The sequence below is a fragment of the Durio zibethinus genome, chromosome 1, assembly GCF_047325235.1.
Source record: "Durio zibethinus cultivar Kanyao isolate XHJ-2024 chromosome 1, ASM4732523v1, whole genome shotgun sequence".
In the NCBI taxonomy this organism is placed as follows: Eukaryota; Viridiplantae; Streptophyta; class Magnoliopsida; order Malvales; family Malvaceae; genus Durio; species Durio zibethinus.
The window spans coordinates 28,430,001-28,452,271 of record NC_143162.1 but is presented as its reverse complement, the minus strand read 5'-3'; the positions used below and the strand labels follow the sequence as shown (position 1 = coordinate 28,452,271).

General features: G+C 32.0%; 2 protein-coding genes across 4 annotated transcripts; both read right to left on the bottom strand.

The window, feature by feature from the left end:
• Positions 1-12,732: 12,732 nt before the first annotated feature.
• On the bottom strand, positions 12,733-14,866 carry LOC111312223 (psbP domain-containing protein 4, chloroplastic-like). 2 transcript variants are annotated; one of them, XM_022912290.2, is made up of 6 exons: positions 14,309-14,852; positions 14,178-14,221; positions 13,687-13,794; positions 13,455-13,566; positions 13,079-13,306; positions 12,733-12,988 (listed from the first exon to the last, which is right to left on the bottom strand). In XM_022912290.2, the coding sequence occupies exons 1-6, from the start codon at positions 14,628-14,630 to the stop codon at positions 12,924-12,926; spliced, it is 879 nt and encodes a 292-aa protein (XP_022768025.2). In that variant the 5' UTR covers positions 14,631-14,852; the 3' UTR covers positions 12,733-12,923. The 2 variants fall into 2 exon arrangements, with proteins under 2 accessions (XP_022768025.2, XP_022768026.2); XM_022912291.2 differs by lacking the exon at positions 14,178-14,221 and having other exon boundaries at positions 13,687-13,790; positions 14,309-14,866.
• LOC111312222 (putative glucuronoxylan glucuronosyltransferase F8H) lies at positions 14,502-19,219 on the bottom strand. Of its 2 annotated transcripts, XR_016343729.1 has the most exons (9): positions 18,727-19,219; positions 18,477-18,623; positions 18,328-18,392; positions 18,150-18,219; positions 16,669-16,887; positions 15,813-15,956; positions 15,586-15,721; positions 15,174-15,499; positions 14,502-14,641 (listed from the first exon to the last, which is right to left on the bottom strand). XR_016343729.1 is itself a non-coding variant. In XM_089764045.1 (8 exons), the coding sequence occupies exons 1-8, from the start codon at positions 19,090-19,092 to the stop codon at positions 15,270-15,272; spliced, it is 1,377 nt and encodes a 458-aa protein (XP_089620171.1). In that variant the 5' UTR covers positions 19,093-19,219; the 3' UTR covers positions 15,012-15,269. The 2 variants fall into 2 exon arrangements, 1 of the variants encoding a protein (XP_089620171.1); XM_089764045.1 differs by lacking the exon at positions 14,502-14,641 and having other exon boundaries at positions 15,012-15,499.
• Between the last annotated feature and the right edge of the window lie 3,052 nt (positions 19,220-22,271).

Sequence of the window (22,271 nt, the reverse complement as noted above, 5' to 3'; positions counted from 1 at the left end):
TCATCACTGAAAGAGATATAATTTGAAATCGTCAAATTACCAACAAGCTGTTCCACATATTCAACAAAAGTATTGTGAGACACATATGCTTGATTTAGCACCTTCAGCAAAGCATTACGGTGTGACTCTGAACTGAGCAATAATGACAATTACGAAATTCTAGCTGGCATCTTGTTAAGCTGGTCTACCACGCTATACTCACTATGTTTTATTAACTTTAAAAATTCACATGCTTCACTCTCAGATACTGACTTCTGGCATTCTTTTTTTGGGGTTACGTCAAGACCATTCTGACTTTCATTTTCTTCTTCTACCTTGGTTTTCTCCTTTCTAGCTTTTTCTAGAGCCTCTGGGGTATAGTATCTGCCACTTTGAGTTATGCCTCTTACACCCATTATGTTAGCAGTATCTAGGTTGACTACGATATCATAATCATACTTTTAAGGTACTACTTTATCATTCTGATATGAAAAAGGGCCAAAAACTTTAATTGTCACCACTGGTCGAGAGACGGGCTTTTCTAGCTTTGATGTTGGCTTCTCATCATAATAGATAGTTATCGGTCTACGCATAAACTTATTCTTTAAATCAATGGTAGACACTTCAGCTTTCACCAACTCTTCTCTCTCTTGGTAAAATTCTATTCGACCTTCATCCATCAATTTTTATACCTCTTGATGAAATTGGTGACAATTCTCAACAGAATGCCCCAAAACACCTTCGTGATAATTGCAGCTTTCAGTTAAGTTAATCGCTTCAGAGTAATTTTGAGGTTCTATTGGCTTTAACATGTTAGCTTTGACCAAGGCTTCAAACACTTTAGCCATAGGAGTTTTGACCTCTTTTATTCTTCTTTTCACATAGCTTGTTTGCCCATCAACCAAAGCATTTATTGATGGTCTGGTATGATTTGGTAGAGGGTTTTCATTGACATTTGGAGTCCTTTGTTGGATGGTATCAAAATTTAATACTCCTTCATTGATTAACCCCTGCACTTTACGCTTCAAAGTAGTACAGTTCCCAGTGGAATGACCTGGATTCCCATAGTGATAATCACAATACGAATTGGGGTCATACCATTTGGGAAACGGAGGTTTCATAGGTTCAACAATGATAGGAGGAAATAGATGTTTCTCAATAAGTCTGGGATACAAATATGTGTATGTCATGGGAATGGGATCGAAAATGAGTTTTTCTTGGGTATTTTTTGGGGCTCTTGGACCACTATTAGGTCTCCATTTTGGTCTTGTAGGTACAACAGGATGATTATAGGAATAGGTGGGTGTCCGAAAAGATGGCTGAAAATGGGATGGATAAGTTGGTGATTGTAGTGGTTGGTATGGTTGATATGGATGAGGGATGGATGTAACATTGTTTATGAAAGGGTAATGGGTTTGATAGATGGTACAGAGTAGGGTGTGAAACCTCTAAATTGTTGCCCTACAAAGTTTATTGCTTGAGCCTCATTCTCTTTCTTTTTAGAAGCTCCACCTTTTCTTGCTCCACTTGTCTCTCATGTATCGAGCTTACCATTCTTTATGGCATTTTCAATGATCTCACCTGATATCACCATATCTGTAAAGTTCTTGGTTACGTTACCTATCAATCTCTCATAGTACGGTGCTTTCAAGGTGTTTACAAATAAAACGGTTGTTACTTTCTTAGTGAGAGGAGGTTGAACTTGTGCAGCCACGTCTCTCAATCTTTATGCATACTCCTTGAAGTTTTCAGTTGTTTTTTTTTTCATACTTTGAAGAGATAGACGATCTGGAACCATATCCGTTACATGACGATATTATGTAAGGAATACCTTTGTAAGCTCTTGCTAAGAATGAATATGAGTCCTAGCTAGACATACCATCAGCTGCAGAACCCGTAAGACTATCTTGAAATATGTGCATTAACAACTTCTCATCTCAAGCATATGCTGTCATCTTTCGATAATACATGGTGATGTGGGTCATTGGGCATTTTGTGTCATCATATTTTTTAAATTCAGAGACCTTGAATTTAGGCGAAATTACCACATCTGGAACTAAACAAAGGTCAGCCGCATCTGTGGAGCCATAAAAATTTATTCCTTCTACAGCCCTAAGCCTTTCTTCCAATAACTTCATCTTATCCCAGGCACTGGTATCTTCTACCTTTTCAGGTGTCTGCATCCTTAGCTTTTCTCTTTCCTTGGGATCATCCAAATTAGGAACTAAGATTGGCTCAGGTGGTTTTTTCATCATAATGGGATTAACAAAATTTTGAAATTATCCTGGAGCAGGTGTGGATGTCATTCCTGGATAAGGATTAGGATATCCACCGGGAGTAGGAATTGGTACTCTAGTTTCTTGTGAAGGTTGGTTCAGTCGTGGCTCAAACCTTGAAGGATAAACAGGATCTACCATATCTGGCAATTATTCTTGAAAGCTAGGATTTTCTTCCACTATTTTTCCCTTGTCAAATTTCTTGAGCATATCTATTATTGTGCTAAGATCCCCTCTTAGTTCTTCTTGAGTTTTCTCAATTCTCTCAAATCGACTGACCTGTTCTTGCTCCATGATTCTTGTCTATATCCTGGTATTGTATGAATAACGAGTAGGTTGATTCAAAATTTTTGATGGGCAAGCTATTCTTGAACCTTTATCACCATAAAGTTTTTATTTTGAAAAAGAAGAAAGAAAAAAATTAGAATGCTATGTGTTAAAAATTTTATTTTATGAAAAATGATGTATATGATGCATGAATGCAAGTGAGAAATATTTACTCTTGGACGAATTTCAACATTAAAAATTTTTATTGATCCCATACAACTTTTATTACATAAGATTTATCATCCTAGAGTTATCTTCATAAAAGCATTTGACTTGCTCGTAATGGTCCATCGCCTCATCTAGAAAGTTCACTAGGCGCTGTCCATATTCTCCTATGGGATTGACTTCTTTTCTTAATGCTTCTACCTTTTTAACCATCTCACATGCTTTCCTCACTGCCTTGCAAACTTGATTAGTCAAGTGCTCTATGTATTGTTGCCTCCTTAAGCTTTCTACTTTCCATCTCATATGAGCATCCCTTTCCGAATCACATGTGAAGATCCAATCTTTTTCCTTTCTATGCCACTCATCTATCATTGCTGAAATATAACTTTTGTGGTCTTACAGTTGTAGTTCTAACCCTTGGATCACTTGGTGAAACGATTCTTTTTCATTCAATACTTCGAAGTGCTTTCTTTTTTCTTTTACGAGAATTACTTTTAATCTTTCCTTTTCATTTTGGCATTCTACCAATCTTGCTGAGGTTGTAGAGTATAATCCCTTCCAATTCTGACATTCTTGAAAAATTATGGTGGTCTCCTCTTGTTTTTCTTGAGCTTTGCCCTTTCATTGGTTTATTCCCTCTCGGAGCTCATCCATTTCACGTTGTCGGCCAAGGTAAGACTTAGTAACTTTTTCAGTTTTGAATTGAACTCGTAACCTCTTATTTTCTTGGTGTAGATCTTTCAAATCACTATTAGCCAGATCTCACTCTTTTATGACTTTTTTTAATCTGCTCCTTTATATCTCCGCTTCATATTTTAATTGCCCTACTTTCTCGCGAAGTCTTAAATTTTCTCTTCTTATTTCTTTTTTTTCAGGTTTTAATTCTTTCTTGACAAGCTCAACTTCTGATAATTGTACCTCTTCTGAAAGATTAACCAATTGATATGAGCTATCATCAGGAGGAAGTACTATGTCTCTAGGCCGTATTGCTTTTCAAATCTGATAATCAGAAGTGACTTTGTCGATGAGAGGCCCTAACCTCATTCTTTGTGTTCTCTTCCATGCTTGGATCAACTGCTCCGAGGTTCTTGATGGATTCGATTCCCCATAAATGAATTCTACTTTGACCAGGCCATGAGTAGTAGGAATAAACTATTTTGCACCAAATTGCCTAAGTACCATCAATGGAGCATAACTTACAATGCCCCATAGCCCTAATAACGAAATCCATGGCTCATTTTCTCCACGATACAACAAGGGCACACTAGGCATCCAAGGCGTCATCCATTCGATTTCATCCCCAGTAAGCTTTCGCAAGAAAAAGACCCATTCTTTCTTAGTCTTTAATGTCGGCCATTGGCTTTTGTAAAACTCTTCGAGTGGTGCCTTATTTTGAAGATATGGTTTCGAAAATGCACTCTTCCCACATTTGAAATGACTTCTGATCCATACGTATAATAGAGATGCACATCCTATGAATCGTCCTTTCTCATTTCGTCGATAGAAATTCAATGACTTGATGGTTTCGGCTAGGATTGTTGGAGAAAGATTAATTGCTTGGGTTTTAATTTGCTTGAAAAAGTCTACCACAGTTATCTTAATGTAACCCAAAGTCTTCGAAAAGATTACCATACCATACAATGCTAGAGTAAATACATCCATACCTTGATCATTATCCAAATGCTCCTGAATGAAGTTTCAAAGAAAGTCCCAATGAATGCCGAGATGTTCACCTTTAGACTTCGCAAAGGAATCAATGGTTTCTACTTTAACCCCCATAAGCTTGGCTAACTTTTTTCGATAACCTAATTTTGGCTTTCAGGTAAATACTTTATCTGGACATTGTAGTTTTATCCCAAGCAAAATCGAATACACCTCGATAGTTGGCACCAAGTCTTCCTGATTAAAAATGAAACATCTATAGGATAGATCCCAAAACTGTATAGCTACTTTGACTAACTGTTCATTAATGACTACTGAAATGAGAGATGCAATCTGCCCATATTTTTTACAAAAACTTTCTTTTCTTTCTTCACTTAATTGACCCTAGACAGTAGCTAACTCTTTTACATCATTCTGTGTGAGATCTAAATGCACTTTCTCAGGTAATTCAGACACATAATCGGTAAGCAAACAATCTCCGTTCTTTTGTTAAGCTTCTTAAAACCAAACATGTACTTCATTATACAACTCACATGGCACACTGACTGTGGATGAGCAAATCTGCAGTTCTATGAGATCCATGAAAACTTCTTGGGAGAAATATGTCCTAGAGCAAATATCTCGATGCAAAACTGTATGATATCATTAATGTAAAAAAAGAAAATGAAACAAAATTGAGTTAGTGTGGTTTGAAAAAACATTTTTTATTTTTTTTTAGTGTTTTTTGAGATTTTTTTTTTTTGTTTTGTATTATACTATACACAACTTTTATTCTTAGGTATTTTACTACAAGAAGGTAGATGGAGCTCTACATAAGGTTAGTTTCCTAGGCTTATTATATGCTAAGTTTGGATTGACAGGGTCTAAAGGTTCCCAAATTGTTCCTCACTGTCGTTCATATTGGACTAGTAAGGCACCCCGATCCTCACCCATTACAGGCTACGAACAGAAAGGGTTTAATTCGAGTGGAAGTATTTTGCTTGCCATTACGAAGCTTATCACCTCACGAGAGCAATAGGTACTTTACTTCCTCCTATAAAGGACGGAGCCCGGGTATAAAGCTCATGTATGAGATGCATCGTGCCATTGTGTGCAAATATATCCTAATTTATTTACAGTAATATATATAGAAAAAATAAAACATAAGAGGCATAGTAAGAGAAACGTGTGTGAATTTTTTTGCTTTTTATTTTTGATTTGTTTTTTTTTTTTTTTACTAAAAACGAAGAATAAAAATTTAAGAATTTGATTAAGACTATTTAAATCTAAATTTAAAGATAACAAGTAGTTAATTTTGGCTTGACTCTCAAAAACAAAAGGCTATCCCCAGCGGAGTCGTCAAGCTGTCGTAACGGTTTTGTGTCCGCCCAACGAATTTGGAAACGAAATAAAAAAAATAACGGAGTCACCACCAATCTTTTTTGGTTAGGTGCGATTGGCCACCTATTAAAACATATCCTTCTAATAAAATATTAAAATTAATTAAAATTTATTAAAAAGATAATTTTACGGTCTGCGAAACAGTCTGGGTTTGGGAGTCGATTACGCGTGGGGAAGGATTAGTACCCCCACAACGTCCGTTAAAAACGGTATCAATTAACAACGTGTTATCTTTTGATTTTGATACAAACAGTCTTATTTTCAATATTCTAAAAATAATTTCCTTGATTTTTTATTTATTAAAAAAAAATTATTCTCGAGAAAAATAAATCAAAACTTTTTATTGAAATAATTCTTAAAATGTTCCAGTACGTTTGTAACATTAAAAGAACTCTTTCTCACCTGAAGATTTCTTAAAGCATCTCTACTCGGAATACTTTTAGAATCTCATCTTTGGAGGCTCGAATTTATTTTTCGTAAGAAAATGTCATGTTAAAAAAAATATTTATTCTTAAAAAAAATAAATTAAAACCTTTTTATTAAAATAATTCTTAAAATGTTTCAGTACATTGGTAACATTAAAAGAACTATTTTTCACCTAAAGATTTCTTAAAGCATCTCTACTCGGAATACTTTTAGAATCTCATCTTTGGAGGTCTAAATTTACTTTTTGTAAGAAATTATGTCATGCATGCCATGCAAAATATTTTCATGTTTATGCACACATTTTATTCTCATTCAAAAATTTTATTAATTATTTTATTAATTTTTTAATTTTAATTAAAATTTTGAAGAAAAAGGAATTTAATTATATTGGAGATTTTCTATAAATATTTCAATACGCTGATAATATTTTACAAAAAATCTTCTCACCTAGAGATTTCTTAAAGCATCTCTACTCGAAATACTTTTAGAATCCCATCATTGGATTAAATTTCTTTTCTTCATATTTTTATTACTTTTATTTTTAATTTATTAATCAATTTTTATTTATTATTAAAAAAGAAAATTTTTACTGTATTGAAAATTTTTTTTTATAAATACCTCAATACGCTAGTAGTATTTTAAAAAAATCTTCTCACCTAGAGATTTCGTAGGCATCACTACTCGGAATACCTTTCAATCTCATCGTCGGATAAAAATTTGTTTTTCCTATATTTTTTATTACTTTAGTATTATTATTAAATTTATTTTTATATAATTGTTTTTAAAGTTTATTAACATAATTACATAAAAAAATTTAACCACAATTTCATCAATTAGTCTAATAAATATAAATATTTTAACATACATAAATATTAATAAAATAATATATAAAAAAAGAAAAATTTTTAAAAAAAATAAAAAAAAATATTTTCTACCTAAACCGGATCGGTCAACGATCCGATCAACACTCGATTTGGTTCGGTGGTTCGATCCGGCGGTTCAGCTCGATCTGGACGATTCAGTACTGGTTCGATTCGATTTAGGCGGTTCGATTTCGGTCCAGTCAGACCGATCAGAAGCTGATGAAGGAAACTGGTCACGAGTAGGGTGCGCGGACCTCAGGTCGATCATGGGTCGACGTGCGAATCCTCCTTGGCTGAAACGGCGTCGTTTTGGGTCTTTCCCTAAACAACGTCGTTTTGAGTTTTTGCTTTACTATATATAGCTGAAGGTTTTTTTTTGTTCATTTGGCTTCTGTTTCAGAAAAAAAAAAAAAAAAAAAAGAGAAAGGGAGAGAGAGAGCTAGGGGACAGGTCCACCGGCCGGTCATCTCACCGCCAGCTGTCGCTGCCGGTGGTTTTCGATCACCAAAAAATGTCAAAATTCTTCTGGTGGTTCTCTTCAACGAGATCTTTGCAAATCTGATTTTTTTTTACCGAAAATAGCCTCGATCGACGTAGATCGAGCTCAAAGTTTCGATCTCTTTTCTTTTTTTTCTTTTTTTTTTTGGTGGACAAAATCGGTTGATCTCCTTTTTTTTGTGTAGGTGACTTTTCTGGCACTGGGCTCCCCTGTTTAAGGACTGTGATTTTGCTTTTTTTTTTTTGTGTTTCTGTAAATTTTTTTTTTACAGAATCTGCCCTTCTTTTTTTTTGTCATTTTTTTTTTTTGCTTCCTTCATGGTCTGGTTTGTAAGCTCTATTTATAGAGCTTGTTAGGATTCAAATCTCAGATTTTCTGAAATTCGAATCTCATTTTTCAACTGAAAAATCACACCTACCATCCGTGATTGGTGGCTTGTCGGTCGTTGGTAGCTAGCGACGATGCTTTTGACTTTAGGGATTGTGCATTTAATGCACTAGATTTGAACCAGATAAGGATGAAAAAAAGGAAAAAGAAAGGAAGAAGAAGACAAACGCAGAAACGGGAAAAAAAGAAAGAGAAGAAGAAAAAGAAAGAAAAAAAATATTAAATAATAATAATAATAATAATAATAATTAAAAAAATTGTGTTTACAACTTGTATGAAGGAAACTAATATTAAAGCAAATTTGAACCAAAGAATTTTGAGTATAGGAGTCATTTAACAATAAATCATACATACTACTGACAATAATACTAATATTTGTCAATTATTCACATATATTAATTATTATAATACTAATGTTTGCCAATTATGTGAGGAAAGTGTATTAATATGTATAAGGTAGTAAGGGGAATGGATATGGAAAATGCAATATATCTTATTTGAAACTAGTGTCTTGACAACTTTATTCATGAAATCTGGACCACATATAACTAAAGCGATTTTCCAGACAAATTCATTCTGACAAATGACATAGAAATCAGGCTCTCTTAGTCATCATCAGAAGCAATAAATTAGAATGTAAAATAAATGAAAATTTTAATGTAAAGTCATCATAAAAAAAAAAATTAGAATGTAAAATAGAAGGAATAATTTAGTCTTTAGCATTTGTTTATAGACAATAGAAGAAAAGGACCTTTCTATGGTCAAACAAGATGTTTTCACAAACGAAAAGTAATCTATGGTCTATGGCCTAATAACGCAGAAAATCAAAGAAGAAATCATACATCAATTAAAGGTATTTACCCAATACATAATTTAAGTGCACATGCTGAGATGGACACTGTTGAAAATAGCTTTTTGTTAAATGTCATGTCTTCACTCACACACACACACACACAAAAATATATAACAAAATATATACCCTTTTAAATTAAATAGTGGTGTAGGCAGTTGGTGTTTAATCATTATAATGCCGCCACTTTGGTCACTTAAAAGTAAAAAAGCAATCCATCCTTTCATGATGTTTTAGAGTTATCTCAAACATACAAACTCTAGTCAAAATAGCACTTTTTGACTACAAAGTATGTATATTTTTTTATTGAAAAGTATGTATATTATTTGACCATCCTCATGTTGACTAATCAAACTCAAACTATAATATCCTACCTATAAAAACCAAAAATTCTGAGGAAGTCTGACATCCTATAAACCTAAGAAATATGTTTAGTTATATTCAACTATTCATCAAAATCAAATAACCAACAAATTATAAAAAAAATCTTTATATTGAAAGAGAAATATGAAACTTACTGGTAAAGGAAGATGGCTTTAAAAAAATTGTAGGATGATTATGATACGGCTAAGTTTTTAGTGTTAATAAAAATATGGATATAATAGTCTTTTCATAAAAAAAATTTTCAACTTTCCTTTTCGTAGCTTTTCTCCTAAATTAAGGTATTAAAAAAGTTGGGTTTATAAGGGAAATCAAAGATTATTGGGTTTCTACCTCTTTTCCTTTCTTTAAATTAAAAGTTTATCCAAACAAAGGGATGGTTTTTTTGTTTCCTTTACTTTCTTTTATTTTCCTTTATTTTTCTTCCCCTTTCGTCAATCAAACACACTATTAAGGTCAGTAAAAACAATTCAATTTGAAAGTAAAAAGAAAACAATGTGAAAAATGAAAGCCCTTTATATAGCCAATGATCATATTAGATAAACAGTCCAGATTGTGCCATGTGTCCAGATGGTTACCGAAGATGAGCCTCCGCCTTTCCAGCTTTGGATTTTATGATTTTCAAATAATATGAAGTTAAATCAATCATTCCACCTGTCCAAATTGGTTAGATCAATCACAAAACCTAAGCTGTATCGACCAAACAAACCAACCAATAGGTCAACCATATGTTAGACCTAGAAATCAAACCCCAACACCAAAAAAAGACACAAGTCTCACATTGGACACATGAGCCATGTTGATAGTTACCCATAAACCTACTTAGCCCAACCTTGGGCCTCTTCAACATAAGCTCACTCACCTCGACAACCCCAAAATGGATCGGTTACACGTATAACACGAAACCCATGCTCAAGATCAAGCTTGATACCCACACTTACACATCAGGTCGATGTATTCCAAAGTGGCCAAAGTTACACTTAATAACATACAATCAATCATAAGCATCTCTTACCTCACCCTCACATCAACCTCACGAACATTACATCGACAACGTAAGGTCGGGTCCAAGGCATAAATTTCCAAAAACCTATGCTCAAGAAACTCAAGGTCAAACCAGCAAATGCATACATCCGAAGGGCTCAATCAGGCACCTATCAGTCTGATACTCAGACTGCTCGATGAAAGACAAAATGTTGAGGGTTATTTTGGGTCTAAAGGATAAATTGATCATTTCTTTGATCAAAGACTGTTAGCAGACAACTATGGCACTTTTAACTTTTGGGCTAATCTAACATATACAATGTTATGTTAGCTCAGTTACATCATTATCCTATCCCACAAACCCCTCACTTTTCGCCTATAAATAAAGCCATCCAAGTATTACCAATCAAATCTAACTTTTTTTTTACTTTGCTATTGTCCTCTTTTATTGACCTCCTTTGTCCCAAACTCTAATTTGAGCATCAAAATGCAAAAGTAAAGAACACCTTCTACTTTTACTCTTAACTGCTCTTTTTCATTTCTTATGATTTCAAGATCTTAACCCTCAGTTCAGAGCTCGACACCAACATTTACCAAGATCGGAGGTGTGGTTTTGGTACCTTCATTTTTCGAAGTGAAACAATCAATTGAAATTGAATTAAGGGGCACTAAATTAAAAAGCAAACAAAATATTTCAATTTGAAAATGATTATCGAGCTTATTAGTCTTGTTGAAAACTGTAAATGTATTGCTTAAATCATAAAAAAATATAAAAATAAAAAAAGAATAAATTACGGATAACAAATTAATAAAATTTGAATTTGAATAAGATAAATGAAGGAAAAAAAAGTCCATTGATATGGAAACTTTTTTACCTAAATAGGATTGCAGACACTTGATATTGAAATTATAATAAAGTAAATGTTGATGCTTGAATATTTTGAGTGTTTAATATGAGAAACTAAAGTTTTTTTTAAAAAAAAAAAATGCTCTCATAGAGTTTTAACAAAACTAAAATTAATTTGAGAAGGATAGAAAACTGCTTGAGATGTTGAAGTTAAATTTCCCTAGAGTTGAGTGTGTTTATTGGCTATGATTGTGTTGTTACTACAGGTGGCTTCCTAAGAATTTTGCAACTTCCTTCATTACCTATAGCCCACCAACGGCGAGTGAAGGTAATTCGCATAAAATCAGCATTCTAATCCTCTTTAATTTTTTGCCAAATATTAAGAGCTCAACTACCAAATTTTTTTAGAACATAGGATGAGCATAATTTATGAAAAATAAGAAAAGATTTTGATTCGAAATCAAAATTTTTATTTTTTTAAGACTTTTTTTATCACTAGATAAAAAGTTGAAGATTTGGATTAAATCTCTTCCTTTAACCAGTTATGGCACGTGTTTAGTTGCTATTAGCTCAATGGACCATTTTTCTCCTTGGACTAAATCCGACCCATGTCGTCCACTAATTAGTGCCAAAGTTATCGACTTATGCCAACAAAATTAGTCTCATCAATTAACAAAATATCAATTGATTAATTTAATCTAAATTGACCATATATATTTAATTAATTGATTAATCAAATGTCATGTCATTTTTATGTCAAATCACGTGATTCTTATTACACGTTTTTTGTTTTTGTCGACGAATAAATTTATAAAATCAATAATTAGAATGTAATTTTTGTTTTTTTTTTAGTGTTACAGTCAAACCGATAAATTTAATATATCTCCTTTAGGATTGGTAATTTTATTGTTATTACTAAAGATTTTGTATTTTTACAATTCAAAGTTTTTCTAATGCTTAAATTACACAAGTATTTTTTATTTAAGTTTTCTTTTAGTAATGTTCTTTTATACATTTTTGTTCAATTTTTTTTTCAACATATTCTTTCTAAGCATTTTATTTTACCATGATGATTATTACAATAATGTCAAGTACTAAAATTTTTTTTGGGTGCTTAAAGAGTGCTATAAATATGAATTTATGAAGATAAAAAAACCAACCAGATAATTTAAGATTTAAATACTTCAATCCAATGCCTCTTGCCCAACAAGCAACAACTACCCTCCATGGATAATGTGTATAAACCTCAAAATACACTAGTTGTATTTTGGTAGAAACAAAATTAGCGAAATGACATGCCGTTAATTGGAATGGAATTCTATCCCATCCATGATTCAATGTAGGAACTGCACTTTAAACATCAAGGAATATTTAGTGATGACATGTTCTAGATGAGTATCTGGCTCAGGATAAGATGAATGTTACATTCCGATGAATATAAAAGGACCTAAGGAGGAAGTTAAAGAGGAAGGTTTGTAAATAAATCATGATCTAGTAAAGACATTGGAAGCAGAAATGTATGACTGTTGGCATAGAATTTGAATATTTTACTCGAATTTAGAAATGAGCATCAAGGATATATATGACACGAGCATTTCGAAGTGCGTGTCGTACACGGTATTTCAATTTTCATTCAATTTTTTTAGTTTTTCTTTTATATATTTGAAAAATCGATTTTAGTGGTGGAGTACGGCGCAATAGCAAAGTTGAGAACGGCACTTACTGCTTCCAGCAAATTCTTATCCGAACAAAGCAACATTTTGGAACCGTCCTGCAAATCCACTTTCTTCTTCGATTTTTTTTTTTCTTTTTTCGTTGGGGTTGTAACTTTAAACTACATAGAGTGATAATATCCAACTCACATTTTCTCTGATGTCATAATCCAGAGAGATCCAAACTAGACAACACGAAAAGACTCAGCTATCCTCTTTAAATCCTTGTAATGCCTTTTCCATTGAAGACCTGCGAAAGTCAGGAAAAAATACTGAATTATTTCATCTTTAACTATGATTAAACAATATTATTCATGATGAGTAAGACAGAAGCACTTACCACTTCCTGTTACACTGAATAGGTAAAGGCGATTACCGGCTGCAGTTGCAGTGATCAGTGCATGAGGTGGCTCCAATTCATACTGGTAATACATTCTGCCATCGTGTTCTGCCGTGTTAATGCTTAAAACCTTGCCTTCTACATTTTCGCCAATCACCTCTGGTCCAAATGCATTAATCACTTTTTCTGGAGGTCCGATCTTTTCAATCGTGGCATTTTGACCGAGATCTAAACATCACGGATAAACACAATTAATTCTATTTTTTAAGCAGGCATCAGCTGTTTTAAAATCATTCAAGCAACCGAGGACATCATCCAAATCCGATAGTAGAAACTGTTAAAGGACAGAGCCACTAAAATATTTGGGAAATCTTACTATCAGCAAATCTCAGAACTGGTGCAACAATGACAAACAACCGTCCTTCTTTAGAGCTAGCAAACCTCAAGTCAATCTCTGTACCGCCTAAATCTGCAATTGATACAGGAACCTGTTGCAGGGATATATATAGAATAAGGGAACTAATGAAGCCCCCAATAACAAGGGAAAATTAAAATGTAAACAAAAGAAGAGCTTAAAGTTAGGACATTCTAATAGAATGAATTACTACCTCTTCCCAATGTTGAGGCACTGAAAAGGCATAAGGGATGATAGGACTCCATCCAACACCATGCCCTCCAGACTTGTCATCTGGTCTGCGGTATGTCCTCCAACCTGTCTGAGCACATTGTTGCTGGTGAAGATAGATTCACTACAAGAGAAATAGAGAATGCAGCTTGCCCTGGTTTTACCAGGCTAGTTCTTAAGAGCAATGTATTCATTCTTTTTTCCTCAATGTAAGCTAGGACCGCAGAGCTTATTGCACAAATTTAAATGAGTGGATGTTCTCTTAGTTTCTATTTACAGCAGTAGCTTGACAAAAAAATGATCTTAATTTTCTGTTACTAGTTTAATTTTCCATCTAAAAGAATTCCAACATCAATGTAAATATGAGAAGGTAGCATCGAAGGGGAACCCAAGTTTTAAGTTCTTTCATCAAGAAACTGAAAACCTACTGATAGATGACAAGATATTAAAGGATTTTTAAATCATCATCCTCACCAATATTTGCAAGAAACCGTACTTTTCCTTTAATTGCATCACAACTGTAGACGCAGGGACTTGTTATGATATCATGTCATCATATATGTTTCAAAAGAACACTAACCAGCAAGTCAAACTGTTAAACCAACCTTGTTCATCGGGCTCAGACAAGCCAGGTATCCTCCCTGCTAGAAGACCTTGTTTGACGACTGCCAATCCGTCTCCTGGAAATCCTAACACAGCCGATGACGCTAGAGATATCCCAGAAACCAAAATTGATCGTCTACTCAAAATACCCCAGGACTCCTCTTTCTCCCTATCGACCAACCAATTTCCCCGTGAACCTGGAACAGCTTTTGCTCTTGAAATCCCATTTTCTGGTGAAGAATGAGCAAAACTGCTTGAAGTAGCTACTTGCTGATGACATTTCCATGGAAACCTACTGCAGCCACTGAACAATGTTGTACCCATTTTCTCCAGACCTAAAAATTGGCAAGGAAAGGAGGAATATTAATACGGGCTGCCTTCCAAAGGATTCTAGAGCAGAACTTCACCCAGCAAACAAAATGGTTGTTCTGTAATCTCTTATTCTAGAATTCAATAACAAGACTAGTTGAATAAAAAGGCGAGTTTTCCTTGGCTGAAGAAGAGTGTCGGAGTAGCCAACTTGATCGATTTTTTTTTTTTTTGTGTGGACATGGTGTTACAGTTATGCAAATTTCAGATTCTTTCCGATAGAATATCATCATTTTCAGCCAGACACGTGGAATATCTGAATTACTTTATATCCCCATCGCCCCTATAAATTATCCTAGCCCACAAATTTTCTTACTTTATCTTCGGCCCTATAACTTATCTTCGTTTTTCATCATTGACAATATCTGTAATATTATAAGCTGCAAAATAATGTCATGCCATTTTTACAACATCAAAATTATATAGTACTTTTGAAGTAGACAAACAATAAGGTGAAAAGATGGGCCCTACAACTTGAAATAATTAGGGAATACTAACAGTCATTCAGAAATTTGACAGCGAGTGTGACAATTGAAGAAAAGGAGCACCGTGCAACGGAAATGAAGGCACACTTTTGCGGTTCCCAGAACTGTTTCAAGGCAGAGGCATAGGAGGTTTCCAGTTTGCAAATTCAACAAGATTTCTATTCACAATGGATCCATTATGCAGCCAAAATGTCTCAGCTGACTGGTGAAATTGCCTCACTTTCCTCTGAAGCTCCCACATTACTGCTTGCATTGCAGAACATGACTCTGAGTCTGGAGCATAAACCCATAAGCACCTTACTTGCCTACCTCGGGTTATCATCTCCTCTATGACCTCAACTGAAAAGAGAACCCAAAGTTCCGTAATTTGATGCAGCTTAAGAGTAAAATAAGTGGTGCAAGAAGTAAAGAATACCCAATCTGACCAGGTATTGAAGCCAGGTACTCCAGAAGCTCAGGTCCTATTAAAGTGGATGGCCATTTGATCGATATCTGTGTGTAATCAATTACATTCTGAAAAGGTAATTCTACTTGATCTGATAAGATGACTGGAACACATTCCTGTTCATGAAAAAAGAAAACTAATTAAGGCATTTTAATTGGCCTCAAAATGCAAGTGCACATGTGTTTGTGAATGTGGAGAGAGAGGTACCACAAAAAATGACTCATAAAAGCGAAGGGTCCAAGATGACTCTCCACGTGGTGCGAGGCAGAATTTGGCATTGCCCAGGTGCTGAAAATATTCCACTCTTCCCAATTTGTTAGGACCACTGAACTGTAACTCTGGACATTCCAACTGTTTACAGTATCAATATACATTTTTTTCCCCACAAGATATATGAGCAAATTCTAGTGAAAATTCCTCATAATTCAGTATGTGAAAGAAAGCATGCTAATAAAGTTATGAGATTTCATGTTTCACATCAGTCAACCAGATATAACTCCAGATGCAGAAAGTGTTAAGAAGCTTCTTAGTGACCTTAGCCTCACACACACACACACACGCAAAAGCCTCAGTAAGGATGGGCAAAAGTATTCTACCTACATAGTCAATATAGGTAATATATAACATTATGAGGAATATTAAAACCATAGAATTTCTTGATTCTAGAACAAGATGCTTATTAGATCAGTAAAGTACATTAGACCTAATAAGATTATTCTCTGGCATCCAGATTGATCCATTTGAAGAACAAAATATGGCCAAGCTAAAAAGCACAGCTGCTAGTTATATCACATTAAAAGTAGTAATAGTACTTAAAGATTGCATGCTGTAGTTGCATTGAAACATATAATTATTGAGTAGTCAGGCAAAAATAGAACTTGGAAAATAAATTGGTTAATTAATTAAAAAGTGAGACTACTCACGACTATAAATTCAATGCTAAGGTTCCACATTGTTACTTTGTGGTTCTATATGAGGACAAGACTAAATCATCAGTACTTGATCCAAAGGATGATACAGTTTCAGATTAAAAGCAGTTAAATTGTCATAGAAGAAAACATACCTTATCTCCATATTGCTTAGCAAGCTCAATCAACTTAAGACGATCAACTTTTTTCTGAGCCCGGCCTAAATAGTTTGCCAAATACTTTCTCTTTGATAGAGGCACAGGTTGGAAAATAGTAGCCACTGCTTTTGTCATTCCATCATCAACATTTCCAGGAATGATGATATCTTTCCATGTATTAAAGGCACTTGTGTCTTTCTTATCAGTACGGTCTCCCTGCACAATACACAAATCAGCATTCTTTTGTTTGGAAGCCAACATACATACAAGAGAACTTCAACTCCCAAAGTTTTGCTCGCAAAGAAAGATTGAAATGTGATGAGAGAAAATTAGAAAGAACTTAAACAAAGACAAAATGACTTTTAACATTATACCATTTATAAGATAGAAAAAAAAAATTACAGACAATTTGGTAAAATATATAATCTTTTACTCAAACCCCCCTTCCATCCCTTCAATAATCTTTCCAATTTGGAAAGGAAAAGAAAAGAATGGACTTCTGCATGCCTAAAGAAAAATATCCATGGCTACTATAGCCTTTCCTCTTACTTTTTTCTCCTAATATGAGTAACAATTATTTTTTTTTGTCTTTTCCAATAATTCCTTTCCATCTTTCCACTTTTATCTCTTACAAAGCATATCTAAATAATTGTTCTAAAACATTTATCATTCAATTCCACATCTCCTACAAGATTTAGAAACAATTAAACTAATAGTTCTTTTGTCCTCCACATATATCAAATAAAAAAATAGCAGCCTTTCCTAATCTTCAGGTTGAAAATCTGACCTCAACTGGCATTTTAAGAATGGACCAAAATAATTCCGTTCCCAAGAAAATGACCACTTTCTCCCAAGCATGTAATTTAACACCTATTTTCAAACTAGAAGTCCTCAGTCCTAAGCCTTTCCTAATTTTCTGGTTGACATGTAATTCCACTCAAAGAATCCGGGAACCCAATCTCTGCTTTCCCCGTTCAGTAAAGAGCTCAAATAAAATCATCTAGCCAGTCAACCATGGTTCGATTCAATAAAATCAAAGCTGCAAGGTGCACCATACCTTCATATTGCCTAAGGGGGAAGACATATAAAACCTAGAGGTAAAACCTGACAATAAATAGTGTCTTCAGAGAAGAAATAATAACTAATATCATAGGAGCTAAAACCATAATGAAAACAAATTATGATAATTTTAAGTAAGCTGGTTATACAACACTAGAATCAGTCAGATTCTTTGCATTTGCTCAGCTTCTTTAATTGGGACCATATTAATGATCATCACACTGTATGACGATAATGTAAGACGGCCATATACTCAACCAATATTACGGTACTCAGGCACAAGGGGAAAAAGTAGTTGGAGGCATATCAATGGATGCCAAAGTGAACCATTTCCCAATATATACCAATAACTCCATAGCAAAATTAAATGCATAAACTAAACAAAATCATAAGATTTATTTGATAGTAAAGACCAGTACCTCAGGAGAAAGAATTATAGAACGATTTATATAGGTTGCCCAAGATCTGAATAAGTGAGCTCCAGCACCACTGCAATCACATAAAAAGCGGACAACCTTTGCATCAAAGTTAATCGAATTCAAACCTTACAAAGCAAGCCAAACTGTTTTTTCTATCCTAACAGTCTAACAGTTTTACCTTGGGAAAACAAATACGTGGTCACGCCCTCCGGACCGCCTAAAATACGGCATTTGGCTCAAAACCTAAAACAAAGCAACAGTTATTTTGTTATTAAAAAATATTATAGTATACATTTTTTTTTTCAACAATAAAACGGAAGTTTTTACCTTGACATAAGTTTGATTGATTTCTTTGTCATTAAGGCCACCCAACATCCGAACACATTTAACATAAGCTGGAACAAAGAATAAATCAGCTTCCTCTTTGTTTCTTGTCCGAAGTCGAGATTCCAGTAACAGCCTGTGAATTTTAACCTAAAAATTTTTTTACTGACAATTAACTTTTAATTTTAGCAAAATTATTCCAAAAATAAAAAAAAAAGATCATTAAATTAAATTTAACCTAATAAGAAGTTACCTGAGAACCCCACTGGCCTTTGAGACAAGCATTGGTGGAAATGGTGCCGTCTCTTCCGTACAAAAGGTCTTTTAAGCCGTCGATCTCGTTCTCGTTGTAGACGTAGATCCGCAGAGAGAGGTGGGACCCGTAGCCTCGTTCGGGCCATAATAGATGTCCGGCGCCGTTGGTTATGGCGAAGTGAAGGTTGACATTTTGAGATGAACGGTCGTGGTTGAGGCTGCAGGGAGACGGAGGGAAGGATTGGTCGAAGAGTCGAGTGAAGAAGAAAGTGGCAGTTACGAGGATAAGAGCGCCGATCCGGTGAGTGCGAGTGCAGGGAGTGTTGTGGGAATGCGCTGAGAAGTTTCGAGGCTTGTTGCTCATTCCTTTCCTTTCCTTTCCGCAATCTGCTCTTTAGATTTTCTTTTTTTGTTTTCTTTTCAGAAACACCGAACGCCAGACTCAACTGTCGAGTGGAGCAGGATTTTGCTGAGTTGAAGCTTAAGAGTGAACGATGATAGTTTCAAAAACGTCGACGGTTTCTCGAGCCTTTGTTGAAATTAAAAATAATAATTATGCACTTTGCTTAAGTTTGAATAAATATTAATAAAAAAAATGAGATATATGTATTTTTTTTTTTTGATAATTAAAATTAATGAAGGAAAAAAAAAAGAATTTTATTAATCATTATTTGGATAAAAAGTAAAAAAAAAAATGATTCATTATAATAATTTTTTTCAATTTTAATTTTTCATTACCTATGATTTTATAATACTCTTGGATCATGACATGTTTATTATTTTATCTGATCTCATAATTATTGTTATATCAATAATTTTTAATCAAGTAAAATAATAAAATATTTTACAAATATGCATTGATAAATGATTGTGAGCTAATCCGACATCTTATAAATCTAAAAAAATATATCTATTCATATTTAATTATTTATCAAAATTAAATCATCAAAAAATTATAAAAATTTTATATAAAAAGAAATATGTGAAATTTATGTGAAAAAAGAAATAGCTTTGAAAAAATTACATGATGATTATGATGTGGTTAGATTTTTTAAATTAAATTTTTAATATTAATAAAAATATAGATATAATAATTTTTTATAAAAATAAAAAAATTTTAACTTTCCTTTCTTTAGCTTTTTTTTTTAAATTAGAATATTAAAAAAGTGAGAATTATAAAAAAAAACCTAACGTTATTGAGTTTTTATCTTTTTTTTTTCTTAAATTAAATGTTTATACAAACAAAAAAATTTTCTATTTCTATTACTTTCATTTATTTTTTTGTTATTTCATTTCCCTCCCCTCAATCCAAATATAGTGTTAGAAAAAAAAACATATCCATCCTACCATTGGTTCTGGTCATCTATACTATACTCCTTTGTTGAATTTTTTTTTTTTCTTTGTTTTTAGGTTTTGGTTGAGTTTTTATTAATTTAGGCTTTAAACATTGAAAGTTTGGTGTGCAAAATAGAAAAGATATTTTGCATCTAAAAATGTTGTTAGGATCCTTATGAATAATATTGAGAGCATCCAAAATTTAGTTGATGTGTATAATAAAACTTAAACTGCAAAAGTTAGAAAATATTTTCTATTTGGCACACCAAACTTTCAACTTTAAAGTAAAGTAGTAAATATAATAAAGTCAAATAGAAATATAATAAAACCTAAACTAAAAAAAGTAAATATATATAATGAAATCAAATAGAAAATATAATAAAGCCTAAACTAAAAAAGCCAAAAAAAATATAATAAAACCTAAACTAATAAAGTAAAAAATATATAATTTTTAATTATATAAATTAAACATAATGAAACAATAATTATTTAAAAATTATTTTTTAAAAAGGATTTTTTTCAAAAGTTAAAAGTTTCAATTTTTTCTAAATGTTCTCAAATAAAAATAATTATGAATTCTTATAAACCGTGATGAGAGTATTCAAAATTTATCTTTGTACGAATTTGTTTATTAAATATAAAATATCATAATATTAAAAATATAATAAAGCTTAAACTTTCACAATAAAAAACAAAAAACCTAAAACAAAAATGTAAAAGTAGTATATTAATTTTTTTTTTAAATTTCAATATATTTGTAATATTTAATATATAAATTAAAAATTTTATTATTTTTTATGTTAAAAAATCATAAATATATAAAAAAAACAATGAAAAATTTTTAATGAAAAATAATTGACCCTAATGAAGTGGGGCCGAATTCTAATTTTAATTAAAAGTTTGACTCATTTACAAGGTGACACATGTTGGTTCTTTATTTTTTGTTTTTATTATTTTATTTGTTTATTAAATATTTTTAATATTTAATAAATATTTTTAAAAAATTTTAAAATTTTTTAAGGTGAAACTCAATTTATATTAAGTTTTTTTTTTTGTCTTTTTCTAAAAGTTTTAATTAATATTTTTAAAATTTAGTTTTTCTTGTATAAGACTTATTTGTATGAGAGTACGCAATGTATTTTTTTTTATTATTTACCTTTTATATATTTAAAAAATATTTTTTAAGATTTTTAAATTATTTTTTTGATTCACTTGATACGGAGAATATGTTGTGTCAAGTATTTACTTTTTTTTCTTTTTTTTTAGTTTTTATTAATATTTTAAAAGATTTTAATTTTTGTGTGAAATTTACTTGATACTAAAGATATCTCACGTTTTTTTTTTTTTTTTTGCTATTTTATAGTTTAATAAATATTTCTTAAGATTTAAAATTCTTTTTTGTCTAACGTACTTGATGCCAAAGATATATCATATGTCAAATTATTTACTTCATTTTTCTCTTTTTTTTTAAAATTTTTTTATTTACATTTTCTATATATTTTTAAATATTTAACAATTTTTATATTTTAACATTTTTTAAATGTGGGGTCTATTTCATATAGTTGATTAAAAATTAGTTTTACCTTCTTTTTGTTTTTTGTTTTTTAATTTGATAATTGTTTAAGAAAATGATATTAAGAGTGTGTTGATGTAACATCTAGATTTGATTATTGTTTCCTTTTTTGTCTTTTTTTTTACTAATTTTTTTAATTTTGCTTTTTTTTTAAATTCATGATTAAATTTTGTAGAAAAAAACCTCATCATTTAGATATATGTATTATATTAATAAAATTATTATTTAATACCTTAATTTAATAAATTTACATGCCATTCTCACTTTGCTTCATTTTCTTCCTTTTTTTTTTACCATTTTTATTTTTTTTTTAAGTTTTTGATTTTTTTAATTAGATAAATTTTGTAAAAACAAAGTTAATGAATATAGGAATGATAAAAAAACTCATATTTTATGAGTTTTAGTTTGCCTTAATCCAATATTTGTGATTTTTTAAAAATTTCAAAATCGAGTTTAAGTTTTTCCTTTTTAAAATCGAGGTTTGGCTGAAAGCGAGTTTAGAGTCTTTTGTTTTACCTTGAGTATATATAATTATTTTTAATTATTTAATTCATTTTATATTTATATATGTACTATATTAATTAAATTATTGTTTAATATCTTAATTTAATAAAATACTATATTTATAAATAATT